This window comes from Sparus aurata, chromosome 13 (assembly GCF_900880675.1).
Source record: "Sparus aurata chromosome 13, fSpaAur1.1, whole genome shotgun sequence".
Taxonomy (NCBI): Eukaryota; Metazoa; Chordata; class Actinopteri; order Spariformes; family Sparidae; genus Sparus; species Sparus aurata.
Window position 1 is genome coordinate 31,672,237 of NC_044199.1, and position 23,630 is coordinate 31,695,866.

General features: G+C 43.4%; 1 protein-coding gene across 2 annotated transcripts in view; it reads left to right on the forward strand.

Annotated features, from left to right (window-relative positions):
* The window catches only part of LOC115594764 (rho GTPase-activating protein 7-like), a 117,726-nt gene that overhangs the window by 67,454 nt on the left and 26,642 nt on the right, over window positions 1-23,630 (forward strand). The window contains exons 1-7 of one of the 2 annotated variants that reach the window (XM_030439013.1): window positions 4,576-4,777; window positions 17,621-17,692; window positions 17,819-17,900; window positions 19,419-19,482; window positions 21,004-21,620; window positions 21,996-22,209; window positions 22,299-22,697. In XM_030439013.1, the coding sequence (XP_030294873.1) occupies window positions 4,765-4,777; window positions 17,621-17,692; window positions 17,819-17,900; window positions 19,419-19,482; window positions 21,004-21,620; window positions 21,996-22,209; window positions 22,299-22,697 (1,461 nt within the window). In that variant the 5' untranslated portion in view covers window positions 4,576-4,764. Of the gene's footprint in view, window positions 1-4,575; window positions 4,778-17,620; window positions 17,693-17,818; window positions 17,901-19,418; window positions 19,483-21,003; window positions 21,621-21,995; window positions 22,210-22,298; window positions 22,698-23,630 lie in introns of those variants that run through there. The other variant, XM_030439012.1, reaches the window with a different exon arrangement.

Here is a 23,630-nt window from a genome sequence, read left to right on the forward strand (position 1 = left end):
CTCCAGAAACACAGATCCACAAGGTTGAAATGTTAGAAGGCGTCGCTGTTGCAGCTTCTGACAACGAAGCTTCTTTTCAAAGCAGATGCCGTTTTTCCACCAGCACTTTCCACTTTTCGTCGTGGACCGAGTCGGACCTACCTCAGAGTAGAGCCAAGCCACGACCGCCCCGCCTCCACGCGGGCCACGGTGACGTCTCACGACTGCAACCGACCCGTAACAAACACCCGTCTCTCCCTCAAATCGACACTGAACTCATGTTTGTGCAGGAAACCTGAGAAAGACGTTCAGCTCTCAGAACTTTTGCAGCTTCTAACTGAATCTCTTCAGTTTCTCTCGTCCTGTTCGTTCTGTCAAACATCTGCTGTGTTTTGCTGTTTCATGTGTTCACTTTCAGCTGATTCAGGAGTTACTGCTGCTGAAGACACATTTCCTGTAGTGTTGCTTCATAATAAAAGCTATTAAATGACTTAGGAGCCGTCCAGACGAGAACGCTCTTTTGCGAAAACGCACATGTATTGCATCGTTTTGGCCGACCGTCCACACAGATCCTGAAAACGCACTTTTTTGAAAACGGGTCTCAGGGTGGAAAAATCCGAAAACGCAGCCCTCCCGTTTTCGTGTGGACAGTGAATCCGCATACTTTCCGAAACGATGACGCCATCGCCCCACCCCTCGACCTCTGAACCCCGCGACGTCTCATAACAACAACAACAACAATGGCGGACTACATGCTCGCGTTCGTGCCGCAGAAGATATTGAGCCTTTCTTGCAACTTACTCGCCTTGTAGTTGAGTACAGCGTGCAAGCTTTATGCGCATGCTCCGTCTCTTCTTCTCCGTTTTTGGTGAATGTCAAGCGCCACCTATAGGCTGGAATATGAACTACAGCGTTTTCGGTCGTTTTCAGTGGATCCGTGTGGACGCAAATATTCTTGAAACGATGCAGAGGAAGACGGAGGAGAAAAAGATTGTTTTCATCCATGTGGACGGCCCCTAAATAACGGGGGCTTTTATTGTGAAGAATGATACATGTTTGTAACTGAATTAGCGGAGCCTCTTTTTTAGCGGTGATTCTTCGATAGTGCTGCTGATATTGAGATAAGTGTGTCAATAGATACTAGTTTAAAACACACCTTCATGCAAAACTCCGGCCGTGACGAGTCAAACTGGGTGTAGCCAGGACGGCAGATGCATGTCCTATAACAATGAATTTCCTGGATCCTGGTGTAAATGTTCTGAGGAGCACTGCCACTAACAACAATGTCATTTTATAAATTTTTGTTGAGTCTGTTCCTCAGAGCCCACGTTGAGGTGTTCAAGTTGGTCGACGATATTTAGTTGTTAGATATAAAACAGAAAAGGTTTCAGGTTAAAGGTTCACGTATTTTATAACAGCAGGGCTGTAAAATGAAATTTGAGTTTATCTAAGAAGAAAAGAAATAAATCTTTTCTTCTGAGAAGCTGGAACTAGAGGACGTGTGTCATTTTGGCTCATAGAGGAACTCAGGAATGAATGATTATGAAATATTGTTGCCTGTTATTAAACGTTGATTTAAGGCTGACATCTCCGGCCCGCGTCGTTCTGTCACACAAACACAGATGAAGTGATCGGTGTGTACAGAGCCCGTGTGCTGCCGCGTTCAGAGGGAGGGACGTGGTCCAAGAGCGAAGTCCACTTCCTGTCCCGCTGCATCGGAAATACCAGGCCGAAGCCTCCGAGGCTGGATTCAGATTAGACACACACACACACACACACACACAGCAACACACAACATCAACTCAAACACGTACACACCCCAGAGCACACACGCAAGCAGCAGCGAATATGCAGCGAGGCTACAAGAGTAAACACAACACATCTCGTCCTCCATGTACTGTAGTTAACTCCCTCACACACACACACACACACACACACACACATATACAGAAACTCCCATCCGCTGGGAGTATTGTTGGATTCTTCCTCCTGTGACGCCTGCGCGGCTCTTGCTTGGGAAGAGGAAACGCAGTCTTGTGTAACCTTTAAACACAGCAGAGAGACACACACACACACACACACAGAGTGTTTGTTAGCGGAGCCGGAGGTCGGACCCTGAGCTCTGCTCTAATCCTCGTTCCTACAGTCAACATGGCGGATCCTCAGACCGGAGGCCTTCCTCCCCGCGTGACTTTGGGACGAGGGTTTAACGGCGCGCAGATGAATAAATACATGAATAAATCAGAGAGCAGGGAAATAATTCAGCAAACAGCCACAGTGGTGGGGAGTTATTCAAAGCAGTATTTTACATTAAAGTTACAGTTTTTACACACACACAGATCTGTAATGCAAATAACACTTTTTGCATCTCTACTGCAAAGACGTCTGTGTTCCTCACATATTTCTAGCAGCTTTTTAAAACAATATCAAACAACTGTACACACAAAATCAGCCGACAGGACCCGAGCGGTGTCTGCAGGCGGCTGCTGACATTCTGTATCCAGCAAATTCAAAAGTTCAACGTCAAATTCTGGCGGTGCGTTCAGGAGCCTTGCGGTGACGTTTTTGTGCGTTGAGAGTAAAAACTCTGCAGGGTGACCATCGCTGTGTGACCGACCCTGATCCTCTGTGGTTTACTGTCTGTTTGTGCTTTATTTGACATCAGCACGTCACAGCGAGGAGGATGTGGGTGTACGACATCATCCACACAAGCAAAAATACAGTGGATATTATCGCCTAGGCCAGGAAAATCAAGTTTCATGAAAACTGAAGACACGATCCCCAAAAGGGAAAACTCACCGCCTTGTTTCAACCCAGTCACCAAAGTACACACACGTACACTGTGCTCATGCTCTGGTTAGGTTTGGGGCACAAAACCCACTTGGTTAGAGTCAGAAAAACATCATGATTCAGCTCAAAATACGTGTTTTTGTTCACTTCAAACAGACAAGCTGCAGAAGACCAAACTTCCTGTCAGTAATATCAGGTTTTCTGTCGCCGAGTCACTGCTGGAATCTGAGCTGCGGTCACCAGCTGAAGATGACGAAGATGAACATGTAATATGAGCAATGATATATGACATTTAGTGGAAACCTTAACTTCACATGTAACACATTTGAAGACGCGTATCTGTGGTTTGCAGACTGATAACATCTGAATGGTGACCTGGTTGCTGGTTTCCACCTGAATCCCAACAGTTTCTTGTCTTTTTCAGACCATCAGAGTGTGAGCGGCTGGGCAGGTCTGCATCCTCCAGACGTCCCGCACACACACCTTCATAAATCACAGATGTTGTAAAACATCCGAGTAGATCTACAGCAGGCGACGGAGCTGATTGAGGGGGAACCTGCTGCTCGGTCTGTTCGGAACAGCTGCTGCAGCTGTTGGGATGAAGTTTACGTACGCACACCAACACGTGTAACGATCAATCAGTTCGAGGCGGGAGCGGTTGTGTTTGGTGACCCTGATCAAACCGCCGGCAGAATGTGAACAACACCTGAATGTTCCGACTCTCGTGTTGCTGCTGTACGGACTGCATGTCGTATATTTCCCGCAACGAAATGATTCCAGAGCGATTTTAACCTTTTAAACAAACTTCTCAGACCTCCGGAACTTTCTCGGAAATGTTGGCAAAGAGAAGAAAAGAAGTTTTGACCTCCTTCCTCCCTCTTTCTGCTCTTCCTCCTCTCGCTCCGTGACTCCCGACAGACTGTGAAAAAGTCCATTAGTTGTTTACACACTCCCACTTTCTCCTCCTCCACTTGTGAATTAATGTAGCGAGTCCCGCAGACCTCTCTCGTCTCCTCCGAGGGAGTTATTCACATTTAAAATCCCATAATCAAACACCTACGCCTTAAATGGAAAGCCATTAACGCTAATGGTATACCTTGGACTGAGCCAAGATGAAACCTTGAAGAACTACAGACTATTAGGGCACGGAAAAGGACTTTATCCTCCTCGAGTTGAATCGTTCGCTCAGTCGGATATCTTTCTTCCATTTCATCTGAAGTGGCTCTTTCTCAAAGACCCCCCCCCCCCCGTGCCACCACATCGCTGTTAGAATGTCAGAGAGCAGAGCGGGTGGAAAGTATTCAATCTGCAGACGGAGAAAATCTTGTTAATTTCCTCACTTTCTCGTTGCAATTTCATCATGTGAGGGCTCGTAACGCCAGGCCTCAGCGGAGGAGAACGTTGATTTGTATCTCGAGTTTCTCTGCACATTGAGGCAAAGTGGCTGACTCTCTGAATGGCCTATTTTAAATCACAATATTTTAAGAGAGAAACATGAAATCTTGCCAGCCTCAAAGCTGACTCTCGGTCCGGAAATCTACACTCTACACTTCTGCACCGAGTGGGCACGCGGGCCGGCTCGCTCTGGCATTTCCTCTCAGAGAGAGCCGAGCGTGTTTTTATCTACAGATTTGATCTCGACGATTTTGACACGACTTCTCCCACGTCTCATCCAGTCACAGATTCAAGAGGCAGGCGCTCGTGTGTCTGAAGTGTTTTCCTCTGGGTTATTTTTAGGGTGCCCCCCTCTCACCCCCCTCCCGCTGGTGTTCAAATGGTCCAGTCCAGGCCAGAGGAAGGGGAGTGGTAGGGGAAAGGGGAAATCTTCAACAATGACTTCATTAACATGATGCCCAACATGACCAGTACAACTGGACTCTACTGCTCCGTTACACCGTTGGATTTACTGACTTTTCCCCCTTTGGATTCTGTAAATATCTGCATCTCATCAGTTAACATGGACGTCTGCTGAAGTTTCCTTCAGACTTGAGAAGCATGTTGATCAAAAGTGAGTATGTGTTCAGTTCTCATATTGAACGACGGGGAGATAATGAAGAGTTCAGCCTCTCAATTCTGACGGGGTTTCTTTTTTGAAGACAACTGACAATTGCTGCTTGATGACTTTCATTAAGGAGATGATTGGTTAATTAGCTCAACGAATGGGATTTAATCAGGACCTGATTGGGCCGTGATTGGACAGAACGTGGCTCCTGGGCTACTTTAAAAAAAAAAGAAAAGGTATCATCTGGTAGCTGCTGATGTAAAACACTCGTTTTCAGCAGATTGTTGTGTAAAATATCTCAGCAGTTTTATTCAAAATGTTTGAGTGTTGTACTCGATTCATGCGGCAGATGCAGGAATTTGAAGCCGCTCGGTATCCACTGAGAGGTCATTGTTGTTTGAAGGCCGTGGGCCCGAAACCATCACGAGCGCATTGATGATCTCTGGTAGAATAAAAGCTTCTTTCTCTGGCAGGACGAGCGTAGGAACCGCTCTGAATGTGTGTGTGGGCTTCTGTTGGAGAGAGAACAGATCAACTGCTAAAGAAAACCTTCAAATATTCAAACTTTGTGATGTACACTTGGGTCTGTAAACAGTAATTCACTCCTGGATGAAAATCATATGGAAACTATTCAAAAATGGTTGTTTTATTCTGAAATCCATGATCTAATATCCACACTTTTGGTTTTATTCTTGTCTTTTTGTTTCAACCAGTAACATTGTGATGTAAAAGTCTTAAAAACCCTCCACCACTATATTGAAGGTCCAGAAAAAGGTACAAGTGATAGTATTAATAAATAATAAGTACACTGACAGACTCATGGAGGGCCGTGCAGGTGTTTGTTTTGCACTAACCATTAATGAGCTTCGGTTACTTTTTTGGGGGGTTTTTTTTCTATCTCAATGCACAAGTGACTCATTAAGTAGAAAAACATCAAACACCCACAGGACAAACCAAAGTTTTAGATTCATAGTAGGGGTGAAAAAGTTGGCGCTCCACACAATCTGCTGTTGTTTCTCTGTTACTTCACCTAGTGGTTAACACCTGACCTGGTTAATTACATCTCTGCGGACTGAACAACTCTTTTTGTTTTAATATTTGTTTTGATCATGGTTACTGGTAGAGCTGGATGGTTTCATGAGAAACATCACATACAATGGCGCTTAAATTACACGCAGTTTGAGTTAGCGTGAATCAAATCTCCGTCCTTCCACTGAGATGTTTGTCGACTTACCAGCTATCTTTTTCCTGTAAGAGCTGGATTATGTTACAATATTCAGTTCTATTTTGGATCTGGTGTCAAGGTGTTCGACCACAAGAGTAAGTGGAGTCTAAAAAATCTCTCAGCTGAATCTTTCACCTTGCTTTCTCTTGCAGCAAATCTAATAAACATTCAGGTAGCAGGCTTCTTATGTTTAGCTAATGTCGCTAATGTGAGCTACTGACTGAAACCAACTAAATAAGTTTGTCAAAGGAAAATGAAATGTTTTTTTAATGAATGCATTGGTAAATGTCTGTAATTAGCAAAGAGAAATGTACAAAACATCCAAGTACCAGGTTCTCCATGTCTAGCTAATGAAGATAATGTTAGCTAACATTGCCTTAAATCAATAAGATGGCCCAAAGAAACAATTAATTTTGCCAGTTTAGCAAATGTACTGTTCAATGTCAGCAATTAGCCCAAACTAAATCTGCAAAACAATCTGGAAGCAGGCTTCTCATGTGGCTTATGCTTGCTAATGACATCTTAGTTCCATAAGTAAACTCTTATTACTGATTACTTAACAGCCCAGAGAAATGAACAAACCATTCTGGTAGTGTTTAGCAAATGTAGATGGTGTTAGCTAACGTAAATTTAGATTTGTACGGTGGCCCAACGAAACAATTAATTTTGCCAGTTAAGTTAATGTAATGTAGAAGTGTGCAGGCTTCTCATGTTTTGCTAATGAAGCCCTAATTAATGTTAGCTAATGTAACTTTAGTGCTGTAAGTTGGCCAAAGGAAAACAAAATCCTTGGCTATTTGGTAAATATATTGTTGGATGTCTGTAATTAGCAAAGAGAAATGTAAAAAAAACATTCAAGCAGCAGGCTTCCAGTGTTTAGCTAACGTTACACGTAGCTAGCGTAACTTTACCCCAGTTGCTGAAAGGACACATGTTAGCTTACCTTAACGTTGCTCAAAAAGACACTGAAACTGTTGCCCATTTGGTACTGAATACTGATTGGTGTAACCACTTAGCTAAGAGAAATATACAAAACATTCAGGTAGCAGGCTTCTCGTGTTTAGCTAATGTAGACCTAGCTAATGTGAGCTAACGTAAATTAAGCTCTTCATTGTTGTTGATCGAGCTGATGCGGTGTGGTGAGTCTTTTAAAGCAATGTAGGTTACCAAACATCAGCTTCAGTATTCAGAATCTTCTTGTTAAACTTTTGAGCATATTATATCGATATATTTGGCTTAAATGTTGCTAGAATCTCATCCAATGCATGCTAACCCTTAGCCTCACACTGTTCTGAAACCTCTGAGCTCACTTTGCTGCTGAATAATAGAAGTGTTCAGTACTATATGAAGAAATCTTTGACGTTATACTTTCTAACTGAACTGATTATAACTGAACAGGGAGCTTTACATGTGACTGAGTGCACCGTTGTCAGATCATCCACCACATGGCGGTGGCCTATTTTACTCCTCAGATTAATTCAGATGTCCATTAAATCGGATAATCTCATAGAAATCTTGACATTCTCAGATTCTCTCAGGGAAACTGCTAAAGTTGGATGCAAATTGTCACCTCAGGATCAGGAAATGATGTAACGTGGTGGTAAAAGGGTTAACCCATTTGCCTGCAGAGTAATTTTGACTACAAAGCCTAAATTCAAGCAAATGACTCACTGAAATTTCCCAGACCACAGTCAGCGAGGCAGAATCTGAGTGCTGCCGGCTTTGGGCGACGTAATCTGTCCCTGACAAGAGCTTTCTGTACAGGAGCACATATTTTATTTGCTTCCTGAGACATCTCTCTCCACGAAAAAAAAAACAAAAACATAGGTGGCTGGGAGAATTCAATGCACGAAGAAGAAGTGGTTGCAGGGAGGAAACATATGGCAGGTTAAAAACAACTTTTTGTCTGGTTAAAGTCTCAGCAGAGAAAGTGGCAGGTGAACTGAAAAGTGCACTTGGGACGGAGAACAGGTGGGGTGCTTCAAGATTAAAGAAAATAAAGGAATGAAAGGAAAAGAATCTGCTCTCCATGTGGTTTAATCTGGCTCGGTGTCAGCTGGTTTTCTGCCCGGCAGCACGCCGCTGAGCTGTGTTGTCATATCTGTTTCTACGAAATACCCCTGTAGTTCCTCCAATTTGCTTCACGGTAACCGGAGAGTGTTTATCCGAACTTAGTAGAGCCGTCTTTCCACTGGCAGGAAGGCTCGGGACAGACGGTGTTGTTAGCAACCGAGGGCAACAGCATGCAGGAGTGATTATACTGCACCTACGTATGAGCTAATGCAGCTTTACCTGCCAGCTGAGCAACAGCCAAGTCATACTCAGTGTGTGTGTGTGTGTGTGTGTATATATATAAATATATATGTGCAGCCTGGTCTCATGAAATTTCAAACCATAACATAAATATAGACAAAACCATTAGCCACAAAGGCCAGAAGCCATCGTTGCTACTTTTCTTGTTGGGGGGAAAATGATTTATATTACGTGAAATTTGGTGTTTCTCATTAAATATTATATGTGGCTTAAATGGCCATAAATATAATAAACGTAACCACGGACGGATGACCACATTGGCACAGAGCTTTCCATCCAAAAGGGGCCCTCAGGATCAGAGCTGTGGTTTGTGGCCGTCGACACAATTAATATGAAAAAGCGTTGTGTTTCTGCTTCGTCTGACAATCACACAAAGTAAAATTAGTTAAAGTAGCTTCACTCTGCAAGGGAAGCGACCGACACATCTATCTGAACCTCGTCCCTTGTAGTTTGCTTACTGCTGCACATTTGTCACAAAACATACGTAAATATGTAATTAATAAGCTTATTTGAACCAAAACCATGATGTTTTTTATCTTTTCCTGAATCTAAATTAGTAGTTTTGGTGGTTAAATCCAACTAAAGCTCAACTGAACTTTTACGTCACTTTCGTCAGCAGCAGATCTCGTAAGGTGAGCGAGTTTATAGTCTTGTTGGAAGACGTAGTGTGGCGAGCGTTCGCTAAGCAGCATATAATGGGAATATAATGAAATGGACATATGGATAATTTGCAAAGTAGCCAATTGAATGAATTGCTGTCAGCTGATTCGTTGAGGGGAAACTCTCCTTGTTGGTTCGTGACATGTAAACTTAAAAACAAGTTGTCTGCGTTCTGTCAGCGTCTTTTGAAGGGTGGCTGGTTGTCAGTGTTTTTCTACCTGTCGCTGTATGCACCTTAATGTAAATCACATGCAGTTAAACAGTATTGAAATGTGCTGTATAGATAGAACCTCCTTGTCTTGCTAGATATACAAGCTAGACACAGAATCCGACTGAGAAAACACTCATTTCCTCGATGTAACAGCGACTTTCTGAGCTGAGCTTCGTACCATCTGGTAATAAAAAACATCTAAACTGAATCTGACATTTTCTGTCAGCAGCTGTGAAGAAGTACGTTAGTTTGCTCTCGAATGTCGTGATGACAGAAAGACTAGAAGTTGTTACAGCAGAAATAACCTTTGACCTCTTCGATTCGGCTCCCCTGGATCCTTTGGCTAGCTCCTCTGCCTGACAGGTGAAAGTGTTGCTTCCAGTCCGCGCTGTTATCACTTAATCTCTCGGACTCGGAGGAACGTAACGCGACGCGGACGCTGAAGTTTCACAGCAGCTGTCGCTCTCTGAGGTCATCGGCGCTGTAAAGGGAATTGTTTGTTTCCTGTTTCACTTCCCGGTGACAATAGGCAGACATCAGGATGACTGTATTTACACTTCTCAGTTTATATCAGAGCCGCCCAAACATTTTTCCTCACAAGACCGAAACTGAAATTTAACGGTTGTTCGTGGGCCAGGAACAAACAGATAAAAGCACCTTTTTGCCAGTTAAAGAAAAGAAGCCGATGAAAACTTAAAACGAAGAAAAAAAAGGTTAAATTGTCCACGTTTTGTCTCATAAGTATAGAAGTGTTGTCTCTATTTTGATTATTTTAAAATTGCATAATTATGACTTTGTATCTCATAATTGATTTTTACCTTATTCTCATGATTTCAACTTTTTATCTCATATCTTGTAGATTTTTCTCCAATAAATATCACTTTTATCTCAATTTAGATTTCTCTTTAATTCTCATAATTACAACTTAATTTTTCAGTTGATTTTTTTATATCATAATTTGGCTTTTTTCTCATGATTTCAACGTTTTTATTTTATACACTGTAGATTTGTGTCCTATAAATGTTACTTTGTTCTCAATTTTTACTTATTCTCAGGATTTTTCATCTCAAAAAATGGTACAAGGATCCAGAGTTTCCTTAATTGGTGGACTTGATTATGAAAAACAAACTTATGATTAGGAATCCTTCATAGTCATAAAGAATAACAATCGTATATATATATATTTCCACTCAAAACCTTTGGTCTATGTTGAGTTATCTGATTCTCATGTCAGTTTTGTGACATCGCCGCTTTAAACTAAACTCTGCCTCTCGTCAAATGTGGACTTTTTATCGTGTACGAAGAGAACTTCAACACACCAACCTTCGAGACCTGAGAGGTTTTTGAAACTCCCGCTGGGTTTTAGTCAAAGTATTCCTGCAAGCTGAGGCGAAGTTTGAGCTTTTAAAACAGTTCCTTTTGATTAGAGCTCAAACGCTTCATCAGAACAAAGAAAAAAGTGGCGACATTAGCTCCAATTCCTGACATCTATAATTGTGAAAGGATCTGATTGATGACAGTTTGTGGCAGTAAATCGGCTCTTATCGCGCAGTTATTGCCAATCAACATCAAGGACTTTAAAACCTCTTCAACCCCACAGACCGCTGCGGCCCGGTCCATTATCATAGATGTGTCGTGTGGACGAGCGTCAAATCAGCAGTCTGGTTTTTTATCCGTCGGAGGGCTTACTCGATGGATTTAAAAATCTATTCCGTTGTAATTCCATTTCAACTGATTATCCAAGTGCCACTGAAGATCACTTAAAATCTTTAAGAATAACATATTATTAGGATTAATTATTCTTTGTATGCTTCATGTTCCCGGTAGTTCAGTCACATAAAGCAGAGCGTATCCTGGATAAGACGGTGACGGTACAAACAAAAACACCATATTGTGATATTTACTTACTGTCTGGGTTTATCTGAGCTACATCCCTCCTGCTGCTGCTCGTCTGTACAGTTTTTGTTTTCGCTTTTTCTAAATGTAATCTACATGCCGCTGCTGTTGTCACTGCAGGCTGCTGTGAACAGGACGGTCAACTGAATGCCTGAAATGAATGCAGCCCATTATAATAGTTGAGGAACATGCAGCCAGGAGGTTAATACGTTTTTGTTCCCTTTTGACAAGTGTGACACGTTCTTTCTTTGCCGCTTTACACTTGATGTAATTCATAATGTGATTACTTTTCCTCCTGGATAATTAATTAAGGGGGCTGTGGTCGTCCATGTGCATGCTGACTAAGTTCAATAATGGGTCACGTCTGAATCTGCCCAGCAGATTCTCCCGGCTTGTCAAGGCATCCACTTCTCATATTGCATTAATGTCCTGGAGGTGGTACAAGAACCAGACTCCAAGGTCGTGCCTGTTCATTACAGAGAAAGTTGCAAATCCTGCAAGTTTTTTAAAAAAAAAGATATAGATGAATAAATAATACAAACTGATCATCGACCTTGTTTGCAGTCAGAGGTGTACTGTAGTTTTTTTGTAGATTTAAAATGTGTTTTTTTGGCCATCAGCAGCTCAAATATGTGTGTAGCACCTGCAGTCTCCAGCTTGCACAGCCGTGTGCTCCATTAAATATTTAAATCTTGCCACTCAGCAGTAATTAACCACCTGTACTTCAGCTCAGGTTTATACTGTGAGGTCACTTATACACTGGCTCACATCCCAAGTGGTATTTTTAATAAAATATATTTATAAATATATGTATTTATATGTATATTATTAAATATATTGGATAAAAGCTGTAGCAGCGTTATTTTAGATCACACTACCTTGCTCGGCATGACCTGCAAATGCGCAACTCTCATCAAAGGTTGGACAGAGGCGAGATGTCTCACTCTGTAGCTAAAACGGGGCGTTCAAGACACACTGCAGCAATATGAGAAAATAATGTATGTAAATGAATTCTACCAGGACCCCCAGATGAAAGTACGAACCAGAAAATTAGCATAATATGACCTCTTTAACACAGGTTTTTATGATGGAGGCTCACGTCACGGTTCATCAGTGTTTGGTCCAGGGACAGCACGCTGATGCACTGTACACACAAACAAACACACACACACAGTGAATCAGAACAGAACGGAGTTTAATATTCCCCCCTCCAGCCACTCATGCAAGCAGACATCTTAAACTTGCCCCTCTCTGAGCTCATCAGACTGACAGGGGAATACCATCAGAGAAACGGCGAGGCGAAAGAGGGAAATATGGTTGGTCCATTCTGACAGCTGACATGCCTCTGATCTGCATCCACGCTGCTCAGGCCCTGCGAGACGCTCGCAAGCATCTCCACCGCATGCAGAGCAGAGACGCACCGGCTACGGAGGTGTTTAGTGAGGCGTAGAAGTGCCGTGAAAGCCTTCAAACGTCTGATAAATACTGGACTTTGAAGGAAAAGAGGCTGCTCAGAAATATGTGATGAGCAGCGAGCTGAGCTTGTTTGGCTTTGGTCCTCATCAGATCTGATGAGATACAGACATGTAGCAGGATGATATAGTGTGTCTCGTGTTGCCCTGCTGCTTCACTTCCACTTGACATGTGGGGAAATACATTTATTCACTTTCTTACCAAGAGTTGGAGGAGAAGATCAAGACCACTCTGATGTCTGTATGTCCAAAACAGAAGTGTGTGACGGAGGCTGGAGCAGCTGACAACAGAAATCTGACATAACGTGCACGTTACCTCGGTTAAACTTCAACATTTTTGCACATATTAGACAAACAGGATACAACTTGTTAAGTTGTGCGTTTAGGAGGAGCTGGAAGATGGATTTTGTTGCCTTTGGACGGAGCCAAACTAGCTTTTTCCACCTGTTTCCAGTCTTTGTGCGAAGCTAAGCTAACCAGCTGCTGGCTGTAGAGATTTATGTTCCGTACAGATGATGATGGTTTAAAAAGGGTTGTAAAAAGTACCAAAAAGAGTAAATGTACTTAGTTACATTTTCTGGATACTCATTAGGGTTGAGTGAATACTGAAAGAAGTACCTGATACTTTCTTTCTCCAGGTCAAATGTTTCAATATCTGTTCACGTGATGAAGGAAAATCTTAATTGTGTAGCTGATTGAAGCTGAATTGATAAATACAGCAATTGATCAGTTCCTACTGTACACTTTAACTTTTTTACTTTTTACTAAGTTTGAACAACTTAAATATTACTAGTCTACATCTCGTGGTAATTTTGAGGTTATCGATTTCCTCAATTTCTTTGAAATAAAGTCACTTTGTCAGAGTTTACAACACATATAAATTCAATAATACAGGGTACAGATACACTACATATTTAGTTGGGCGAACAGATACAGGTAACGGTGCACTTCATCCCTAGTTTATATCTTTTAATCATCATCTTGACATAAAAGCGTATTCTTGTAAGTCTAGGAGAGAAAATTGCAGAGTAATTGCAATAATTTAAAATTCCCTTTGCACACATTTGGCTGTTTTTTTCCCTCATGAAGTACTTCATAGTGACCATCCTGACAGAAACTTGTTAAACCTGAGCAGAGCTTCTGTTCCTCCTGGTCAAAGCTTTGGTGTCCGCACAAACATAAACACCCCGAACACAAACGGTCCAGCGAGCACGTATCCTCGCGTAGCCACCCACAGCTCCTCAGCGTCCTCCGCATCCACAAACACACGCTGTCCAGCTTCCTGGCGCTAGCAGGGCGGAGCCGCCCTCCAATCACACATCCAAATCTGTTATCGGAGCCCAGAGGGGCCAAATCACAACTTCCTCAGAGACCGAATCATTGGGAAAGGGAAGAGGTTTGTTGCCTGATGTGGTCACACTGGAACAGAAGCCCAGCAGATACAATCGGTTACGTAAAACCAGTAGAGACGGGCCTCAGAATGTGGCGGTCCGAGTCCAGCAACCAAACACTGGAATAAAGTATGAAGTTCATTGTTGTTTGTGGCAGGTGTGGAGCGGTCTGTTCCTCCCTGGACTCATAATTCATGTGGTATTCAGGTCAAACTTGTATTCAGGGCATTCTTAAGCCGTGAACGAATTATTTACTCGTGTTTCTGTGTGTGGAGTCGTTCACTGAGGCTGCGTTAGCCAGCGCGCAGTGAGCACACGTCGCAACACTTCCCCTGGATCGAGACACCGTGTGGGTATTATCACTGCTACACCAAGTTTAATTAACTCGAATAAAACAAAGGAGAGGCTGTTTTTTTTAATTAGCTTAAGACAAATAATCCGGGAAACCATTAAAACTTATCGACCTGCTGCGTGTTATCCTTTCAGCAGACAGAGACTAACTGGCTAGGCTAGGTGGCTAATGTGTGCAAGCTATTTAAGTGGGGCTATTAATTGTGTTAGCTGTGCTCACAAATAGAATGAGATGCAGAGACTGAGAGACTCCTTCAACTAACACGCTAGCTTACATTTCTATATAGCATATCAGCATTTACATTTTAGCATTTTTCTTTGTCTCTTCTTCTTTCTCGTTCCTAAACATGACAATAAATTACAAATAGCCCCAAAAGTCCCCGATTAATAAGACTGGTCAACCCCTTTTACCAACCAAAACTAGGCATCATTTTCTTGAGGAAGCTATGTGATGTTTAAGTGAAAGACAGTGGCATAAAAGCTGATTTTTGAAGAGTTTAATCACTTGGTTTACGTCTCTTTGCCTTTTGAAGTTGCAAAAATTGTCCTTTTGCAGCTTTTAGCATCCGAACGCCTCGCGGCATGAAGGGAATCAAAAGAGAACAACTCCAAATCCATTTCTAACCACAAGTGATTTGTGTTTTAATGCTTTACTCAAGGCCTCCCAGATAATTATAATAATGATGATAATAATTTCACTTTTAAGATTTTCCCTGCAGGCTTCTCTACTTCCACCTCAAACGTGTTCAGTCGTAGCTCCTTCTCTGAGCCCCGGTGGCCTTCCAGCTGAATGTTTTAGACTTATCTGAAGTAGAAAACGGGTTTAAGTGACAGGAGCTTTTAACTTGTGACCCTCTGGGTTAGCACAAACACAGGCTGCACTTTTTAGCATTAGTAACGTATCGGGTCGGTGCTCCGAGTTCAGGGCTCCGACTCCGTTAGATCCACATATCCCCTGGATTCACAGATCCTCTCAGAACACTCGACAAACACACTTAATCCCTCTCATGTCCATCTCGACGCCGGAAAATGAGCTCTGCGCTCTGACGTTTAACCAGCAGTAATTCCTCTGTGTTTTACCATCCGATACTTCAGTTCTTTGCATGTTTCTCACTTAACGCCGTCGTCGTTTTTTGATGATTGCCATATCTGCTGTGTTTCCCACCAGTGTTTACATACCGGGGGAGCATCTGCTTTGTGTCGCGCCTGTTCAACTGATCCCTCGGGCTTCTGTGGAAAGCACTAAGACCACATCACAAGCCAAGTTTCCATCCTGCTGTCGAGTTAATTTTAGGCAAACTTTTTTGGAAAAGTCACAAAAAATAAGAGGATCCGTTTTTCCTTCATCCCGTCTGAAGTGAACAAGCAGACGAGAAGTGTTTGAAGAAGCGATCAGTCACAGGCAAACTGCTGTTGTTGTTCTTTAGTGGAGACTAATGTCGGCCATATTTCATGCTGTCTGAATATGAAAACAAGAAAATGCCCGTGGCGGTTTTCTAAACTGTGACAGGCCTCTTATTCCTGCAGAAAGAGCAGGTTTAACGTTACAGGAGGAGCGACGGTGCCGGACAAATGTTTTGAGACCTCTCAGTGAAAAAAGCTAAATCCTCTTTCAGAGCCGTGCAGCCAGACTGAGAAGAAACATCCCCGACCAAGAAACTATATTTTATTGTAGTTTTCTTTTTCCGCTCAGCCTTTTTCTAACACGTGACTCCCAGAACGATACGATGGGTGAACCGGACCTTTGGCAGACGCAGTTTGCTGAGGTTAAGGCACTAAAACTACCTGGTTGGGTTCAGGAAAAGATCCCGTTTGGGTTCAAATAAGCACGTTAGTTATGTAACTTTACTTACGTACATATTTATGTTATAGATGTTTACATGACGGAAGTTGCTTTGTCGCTGCTGATTTCGGTCTCCTGGGTGGAAGTCGAGGATGAGCTGCCAGATTTAATGTACCGCTATAGAGAGAAGACTTTAAAGCAACACCATATAACTGTTTGACCTTAGAAATAGTTTCACAATAATGTTGATTGTACACTGACTTGGGTGAGTGTTGTAGAGATGATGTATATTTGTCGGCTAACCCGGAAGTTAGCATCGCACCGGTTCCCTCGACAAAAAGCCTGTCGGATTTTGGATTACTGACAAAAATAATCTCATTTTATGATGTTTTGTTCATCAAGATAATCTCCATTGATGAACACCACTTTGTGATGTTTGCAGCATAAATTAAATCTGAAGCAGTAAAAAGCTAATGTTAGGCTATAAACAGACGACATAACAACCACTGAGCGTCTTACTACACAAAGACTACACAGGTTTTCTATAAACTAATCAATGTACAAGTTGTAAAGTCAGAGTTAGAATAGTTAGTCTAACTGTTTTTAACAGTTTTCAGGCATTAAACCGAAAAACCAATTTAAAAAACTCAGACTTTGAAACAAGCAAACCGGATCAGGGTTTTAGGACTCACTGCGCTTTATTACCTCACGGTTTAATCTTGAGTGTCTTGCAGCCTAATTATTGGTACTTTTAACATGCTTGTGAAACCTTTAAGTTATTTATATTTCATTATCCAGTACAGTTTAATAGCAGGCCTAGTAATCAGTGTTTCCTCTATATAAAATGAGTGTATCCCTCCTGCGGTTACGGCTAACAGTGTCGCCTCCCCCAGCTGGAGTTTAACTTCCTGCATTCAAGCTTTAGACTTTCTTTCTCTTTGGTGTCATGTCGGTGTGTTTCCTCGTTTTTGCAGCGCAGTGCTTATGTGGCAACTATCACGACCGAAAGTGAGAAAACACGATGCAAATGTTCCCGTTTCTCTAGAAACTCGGACTCGGCTGCTTCGGCAAGATGGTCGCAGATCTCTCCTTTGACAAAGATTAAAGCTCAGGATGTTAATTCGGTGATTATGTGTGAAACTTGTAATTAACACACACCTTTTGAAATCAAACCTTTATTTGTGGCTGTCAGATGAGCAGCACGTGAGAACAACAACCTCAGAGGGTTGAAGCCGCGCAGATGGAGAGAAGATGAAGAGGAAGGAAAACATGAAACAAATCTCTCTTTTCTCTCGGAGGCTCCCGTCCCCACACTCAGCCAATTAGCAGTAATTAAAATGGCCTCTTCCAAGAGTCACGGATAATTAATAGCCTGTATGTGCTCCCAGTTTTTCTCCCCTCCAATGTTTTTTTTTGCCCAAATGCAAATGTAATTAAACTTCATAAACAGACGACTGATTAAGTGCAAATATTTGCCCTCTTAAAGCGGGCGGAGCATGAAGTGATTATAATTGAATCAATGTTGTATTCCTTCTCGCTGTTTGCAGAGATTGAAGCCAAGGAGGCCTGTGATTGGCTGCGAGCGGCCGGCTTCCCTCAGTATGTGCAATTATTCAAAGGTAAATATGAGGCTGTCAGTTTTTTTCCGCCGGCGCCGCACGGCCCGCAGAGTCAGCGCCGAGATGATACAGGAGATGATCTCAGGCGGCGACTTATTGTGTCATTTGTCTTGCTTTGCGCGTCAGACTGCAGGTTCCCCATCGACGTCGAGTGGGCGAAGCGCGATCACCACTTCCTGGATGAGGATGCCCTCGACTCGCTGTGCAGGTAACAGGCAGCTGCTTCTATTTCCAAATGTTAAACTGTTGACTTTGTCTCTGTGTTGTTTGGACCTCTAAAACTTCCCAGAAACCTTATCAGTGTCAGAAAATACGATACAAATCTTGTTGGTCTGGATTGAAAAACCTGAAAGACCCATATCAGTTTGTGAACCAGAACCAGCTGATCCATCAACATGGTGCACTAACGGTCCCGAGTTCAGATAAAACTCGAATTCGATACCCTCTCACTTGAACCCTTCTGCAAAAACTGACTCAAAGTTTTGCTCAAGAGGGCAAAACATGAATTCCACCCACAGTGGCAGACGTTGGTTCGCCTCTCTGGGTCCCTCTCCATCATCTTACCTCAGAATCACTTTATCGTCCATTCCCTACAAACTGTAATTACCTCTCACATAAAGAAGCGACGCACCTCTTCAGCCAGCTCCATTATGTATCCGTGCTTTCAACTGTAAAAAACACATTTAGAGAAGAAAGACACAACAGTTTAGCAGCATTCACCAGGAAATGGCAGCAATTCACAGCAGTCTCCAACTCAAAGGTGCCAGACAAGCTGATACCACATGAAACTCTTATATATATATATATATATATATCTTCTTCTATTCACACTCTCACTTTAATGAGGTGTTATTAGGAGGTGATGTCACTGTGTGGTTACAGGTGCAGCGGAGCAATTTCCACCGCTGCCCGACAGTAACACAACGCTTTCCTGCAAAGTCTTTACTTGAACGTGGTCATTTTACCTGACAGGAAGTGTTTATGGAGTTTCAAAACTACTGTAGATAAAAGCGCACTCACTTTTGCAATGATGGAAGCTTTGACGGCTGCATTTCCGTTGCACCCCTTCTGTTGCCTTCATACCAAAATAGTTTAAATTGCTGAAAGCGAAGTTGACCGAGAGTCACACTGGAGCAAAAGAAAAGATATCGTGTTGAAACTTCTCTAAAGTCACACATGATGAATGAAAAGTACTTCAGGAAAAGTCCAAAAAGTATCTGATATGAAGTGTCCTCAAGTATCAAAAGTACAAGTCAAATTAAAGTTAATTAAATTATATATTTTTACATGTATTTATATTCTGAATACTTCTGGTCAACTGATCGTCTGCCTGTTCCAGATATTCAGTGTTTTTTTTTAATCCAGCCGCCAATAAAATTATTTAATTTAAAAATGCGCTGCTTCGGCTCGGATGCAGCATTTGATCTGCAAAGTAACTAAAGTTACCAAATGAATGTAATCAAGTACAAGTGCAAAGTAGAAGAAAAAGTACCTGGTTGAGGTTTCACCACAGCGGTAGTAAGGAGGAAAGTGCAAGAGCTGCTGTTTCCTCAGATTGATCTGCTGATCCAGAGATCAAACTTCACTGTCACACGTGAAGTTTCAGTTTTCTTCTTGATCCTCATTTGCACTCAGTTTAATACGCTGCATAATGATGATGAATGATGAAGGTATGACACAGTATGTCAGTGACACTTCCACTAACCACTGTTTCTCCCTCTCTCAGGAGATTAAGCACTTTAAACAAATGTGTGGAGATGAGGCTGGAGCCGCGGAGATCAAAACGGAGGGTGAGTGTTGAAAGCAAACACCGAGAAAACTCAAACGCAGCAGGAGGCGGAGCCACGGGGAGCGTCACACTGACAGCGGTTTCACACTGGCAGGGCTCCGGCACGGTTCTGGTTCCCGAACGCAACTTTGAACCGGCCGGCGCGTTCAGACTGAAAAAATAATTGGTTTGGAACCTGAAAAGTCGGTTCGCAGCGGAACCTAAAAACAGTTGGTTTTTCCTTGCGGACCGTGACATCATCAGTGGGCGTGTCGAGCAGGAAAGCAGGAAGGAGAAGGAAAGAAAGCAGAGAAGACGATGGAGAAGAAAAATGTTCAGTGGTCGGCAGAAGAAACAAAGTGTTTGGTGGCGATTTGGGCATCACCCATGCTTTGTTAAATACGGTGTAGGCTAACAGTTAGCCAGGCTAACGTTAGCTACGTCTGCTTAACCGTTACAACGTTAAACATATAAATATACTTTTTACATACCATTCGCCTTATACGTAATCGTCTCCTACGTCTTATCATCATCAGTTGGTGCATGTTGGTGTGTTGGATGTGAGCAAATAGCTGCAGCAACAAAACAAACGCTCGTAAATAATCCACACGACCTGCCATTTTGCCGTTGCTGTGTTTACTTCCGCCTGTGTGACGCGGAATGACGTCCTCCCACTTTGGTTCCACTTAAACTGGTGTGAAAGCGGGCTGGTTCGCCAGACAGCACCAAGGTTCTGAGACTCCAGAACCGAACCAGTGCCAGAACCAGAACCGTGCCAGTGTGAAACCGCTATGAGAGAACCTCCACATTAAGCTTCACTTGGTTCTGACTGATATCAGCTGATCAGTCCTCCTCCTCAGTTCTCTTTCTAGGAGAAAGTGAAGTGAGGAGAATTTTGTTTGAGACGCCTCGATATTCAGTACCGTCAGTTTACACCTTTTGTATTTAAGAGGCTCAAAACACGAGAAAATGTGGCTGCAGACGAGATCTTTCAGAAAGCAGGGGAAGAATATTTCAAACCGTCCTGCTGAAACTGAAAGTGAGGACAGCGAAGCGAACACTGATGCTAATATTTTCAGAGGTTGTAAACGGTGTAAAAAGTTTGAGAAACGATGATCTGGAGTTGAAAATAAGGTAGAAGAAGAACCTAAAATTTACAGAACAAGTAAGATTTATGTAAACTTAACTACTTAGCGTTGCTCTTGTGTGAAGTTGGACCCTCGCTGCTGGTAAACATACAGACACAATACATAATGTTTTTATCCTCAACACAATGCAACTACATTTTAAATCCTGAATATAAAGTTAGGCCACATGCTGAGGAGTGTGATGTCTTTGTGGTTTTGTTTGTATGAATGTATAATGATGTTCATGCTTGAATGAATTATTGAGAACGTGTTTGTGTATTTATTCTGTTTGCCTACATGTCTCTCTGCATACATTAGTGTCAGTGTGTACTTATGTTTGGATATTCGTGCCACATTCAGATTTCTGTATGTCTGAACCGTCCTTCTTCTTCTTCTTCTTCTTCTTCTTCTTCCAGGGAGACGACTGTGACGAAGAAGACTTCTGTGCCATCAGCCCCAACTGGACCTACGACAGGCGGACACGACGATGGCGTCGCCTCAAGTCGACAGCGGACTTCCTTCTTCTGTCGGACGGCCCGGCCAGACACCAAGACGTGTCTCTGTGTGATGTCAGCGACCACCATGACGTCTGCTCCATCCACAGCTCCAGCAGCACGGAGAGCGAAGGCCACGACAGACACCACAAGAGCCACAGAGACGCCGCGGCCACCTCCGCCACCGCTACTGCCAGCACCGCGGACGACCAGGAGACCAGCAGGAGCTCCTCCCGCTGCTCCTCCTCCAACAAGACGTCCCTGGACACTTCGTTCAGTGGACCGCCCTCCCCCTGTGGGAGTGGCGGAGGCTCGACCAGCGTGATTCAGGAGGCCGAAGGCTGCTTCCCTGACAAACCGCCCAGGAAGAAGGGCACCAGTCTGCTGAAGAAGATGGAGCGGCTGAGGCTGAGGGGATCGACCGGCCTCCTCGCTTCTGCTCACAGCGGTGGCGGCAGCAGCAGGAGTCGGCATGTTGTCAGCAGGCCGGTTCTGGGCCAGGAGGAGGAGAGGATGGAGAGGCTGCACTGTCCGGCAAGGTGAGGATGTGGGGTGTAATCTTTCAAAAGCAAAGACGGTCGTTTGGTATTTACAACAGTTTTACAGACGCTGCTGACCATCTAAATCATTCAACATTCTCTCCTCTGCACCAGAAATCCAAAACACAAACTGCCACTTTTTGTTCGACTAATACAACTTTGGGAGCATGTTAAAGGCACAGTTCACCCAAAAATGACCCAGCAATCAAATCTAGACGCACAGAGATCCAAAATGATATTATTTACATCCTGTTTAGCTTAGCGGCTAAGATTTGGGGCTGATCTGTTCCTTTATAGATCTTTTACTACTTTTTGCTTCATACCGTTCCCTGTGCATCTTTAACTGTGGAGCTCTTTCCTCCTGAATGTCTCCAGTCTGCAGGTTCGACCCGGCAGCCGGGAGTCTTCCTCACCTTCGTCCACTCACACCATCAGCAGCAGCAGCAGTAACAGCCAGTCAGAGAGCAGCAGCACTGTCAGCACGCCCAGCCCGGTCACACGGGTCAGGAGTAACTGCAAACGCTCCAACAGTGGTGTCGGGGTCGGCGGTGGAACGACCCGGAACAACCAGAACCACCCAGGAACAGAGGTCAGTTACAAACATGAGGCCTCATTATCGAATCTACAGTAACTACCTTTCTATTAAACCTCCTCTCATCCGTCTCTTCACCCTCTCAGGACTACAGGAACCAGATCAACAACAACAACAACAGCCTCCACGAGAGTCTGGTCTTCCAGATCCCCCACGGACACAAACCGGGGACCTTCCCCACCTCCCTCGCACACAAACACGCCATCCTGTCCCCCATCATCGACAACACCAACGTCAACTGGAGGACCGGGAGCTTCCACGGTTTCCGGGGGCGACACAGCGTCCGACGTGGCCCGTCCTCGCTGGCCGCCAGTGACCAGGACCCCTCGTCTTCCTCCTCCTGTGACGTCCCGAGTCCGCTCGCCGCGCTTGAACACCGGCTCAGCATCTACGACAACGTGCCCGACGACCAGCAGCTGTCTGGAAGTGACGGCGGCAGTGGAGGGAGCGTCAGCGATGCAGAACGGATGGGCGAGGAGTCGGAGGTGGGTCACAAGACGGTTTCTCTACTGATACTTTCTATTTGGATTTACATCTTTTCAGGTGATTTTTCAATTTTGTTTTATTTTGTATTTTTTCAAAAAAACACAATTTCGCTGCTGCCAATGGCACATTGAAAATGGTTTATTTGTTCATATAATCCAGCAGGAAAAGCAGATAAAGTGATGCTTTAGGCAAGTTCGAAGCCTCATTATGTAACAAATACTTTTTGTTCTGATCGTCTACGTTTCTTTTTCCTTTAAGCTCTTTCTTTGTGCTTCAAACATTTATTCTCCCTGGACTTTAAACGCAAGTGCATCACCACGCGTCTTTGGAGAGACGCTGCATCATTGACCCAATAAATTGTTCAATCAGAGATAATTTCACAGACAGAAACACACACAAGAAACAGAATTCAAACTATTAAACAACATTGTTTTCGTGTTTTTTCCCAGTTTTCGAGTCCTCCATTTAGGAATACGTAGAAAAAACAAAAACAATTTGCCCTTAATGTAGCCGAAGCATCGAGGGATACTGACAGTTTCCATTCTTTAAAACAGTTCATACTGATTATATTATATATAATACTAACAAATATGTGGCAACACGTGTATTCACCTTTAAAATAACTGGTTCTGTTGCCACAAACACGGCGTAGAAAATGTCCAGTATCCAGTGGTTTCACTCTTATAATGTGGAAACACAGTCTTGAACAGTGGTGTCCGGCTTGACTGCCTTCTTGCAACCGCTGTAACGTAAACATCCGCGAACAAATCTCCTTCTGACCGGAGGAGCAGTGACTGTTTGAGACTGTTTAACAACAGGAACTGTGAACTGTCACGATGTTGGATGATCAGATTTTAACGGCCCAGATTTACTGGAGTTATTCCTGATATTTCGTCTGTGGATTTGTTCCAGAAATGACAGAACGGGTCAGA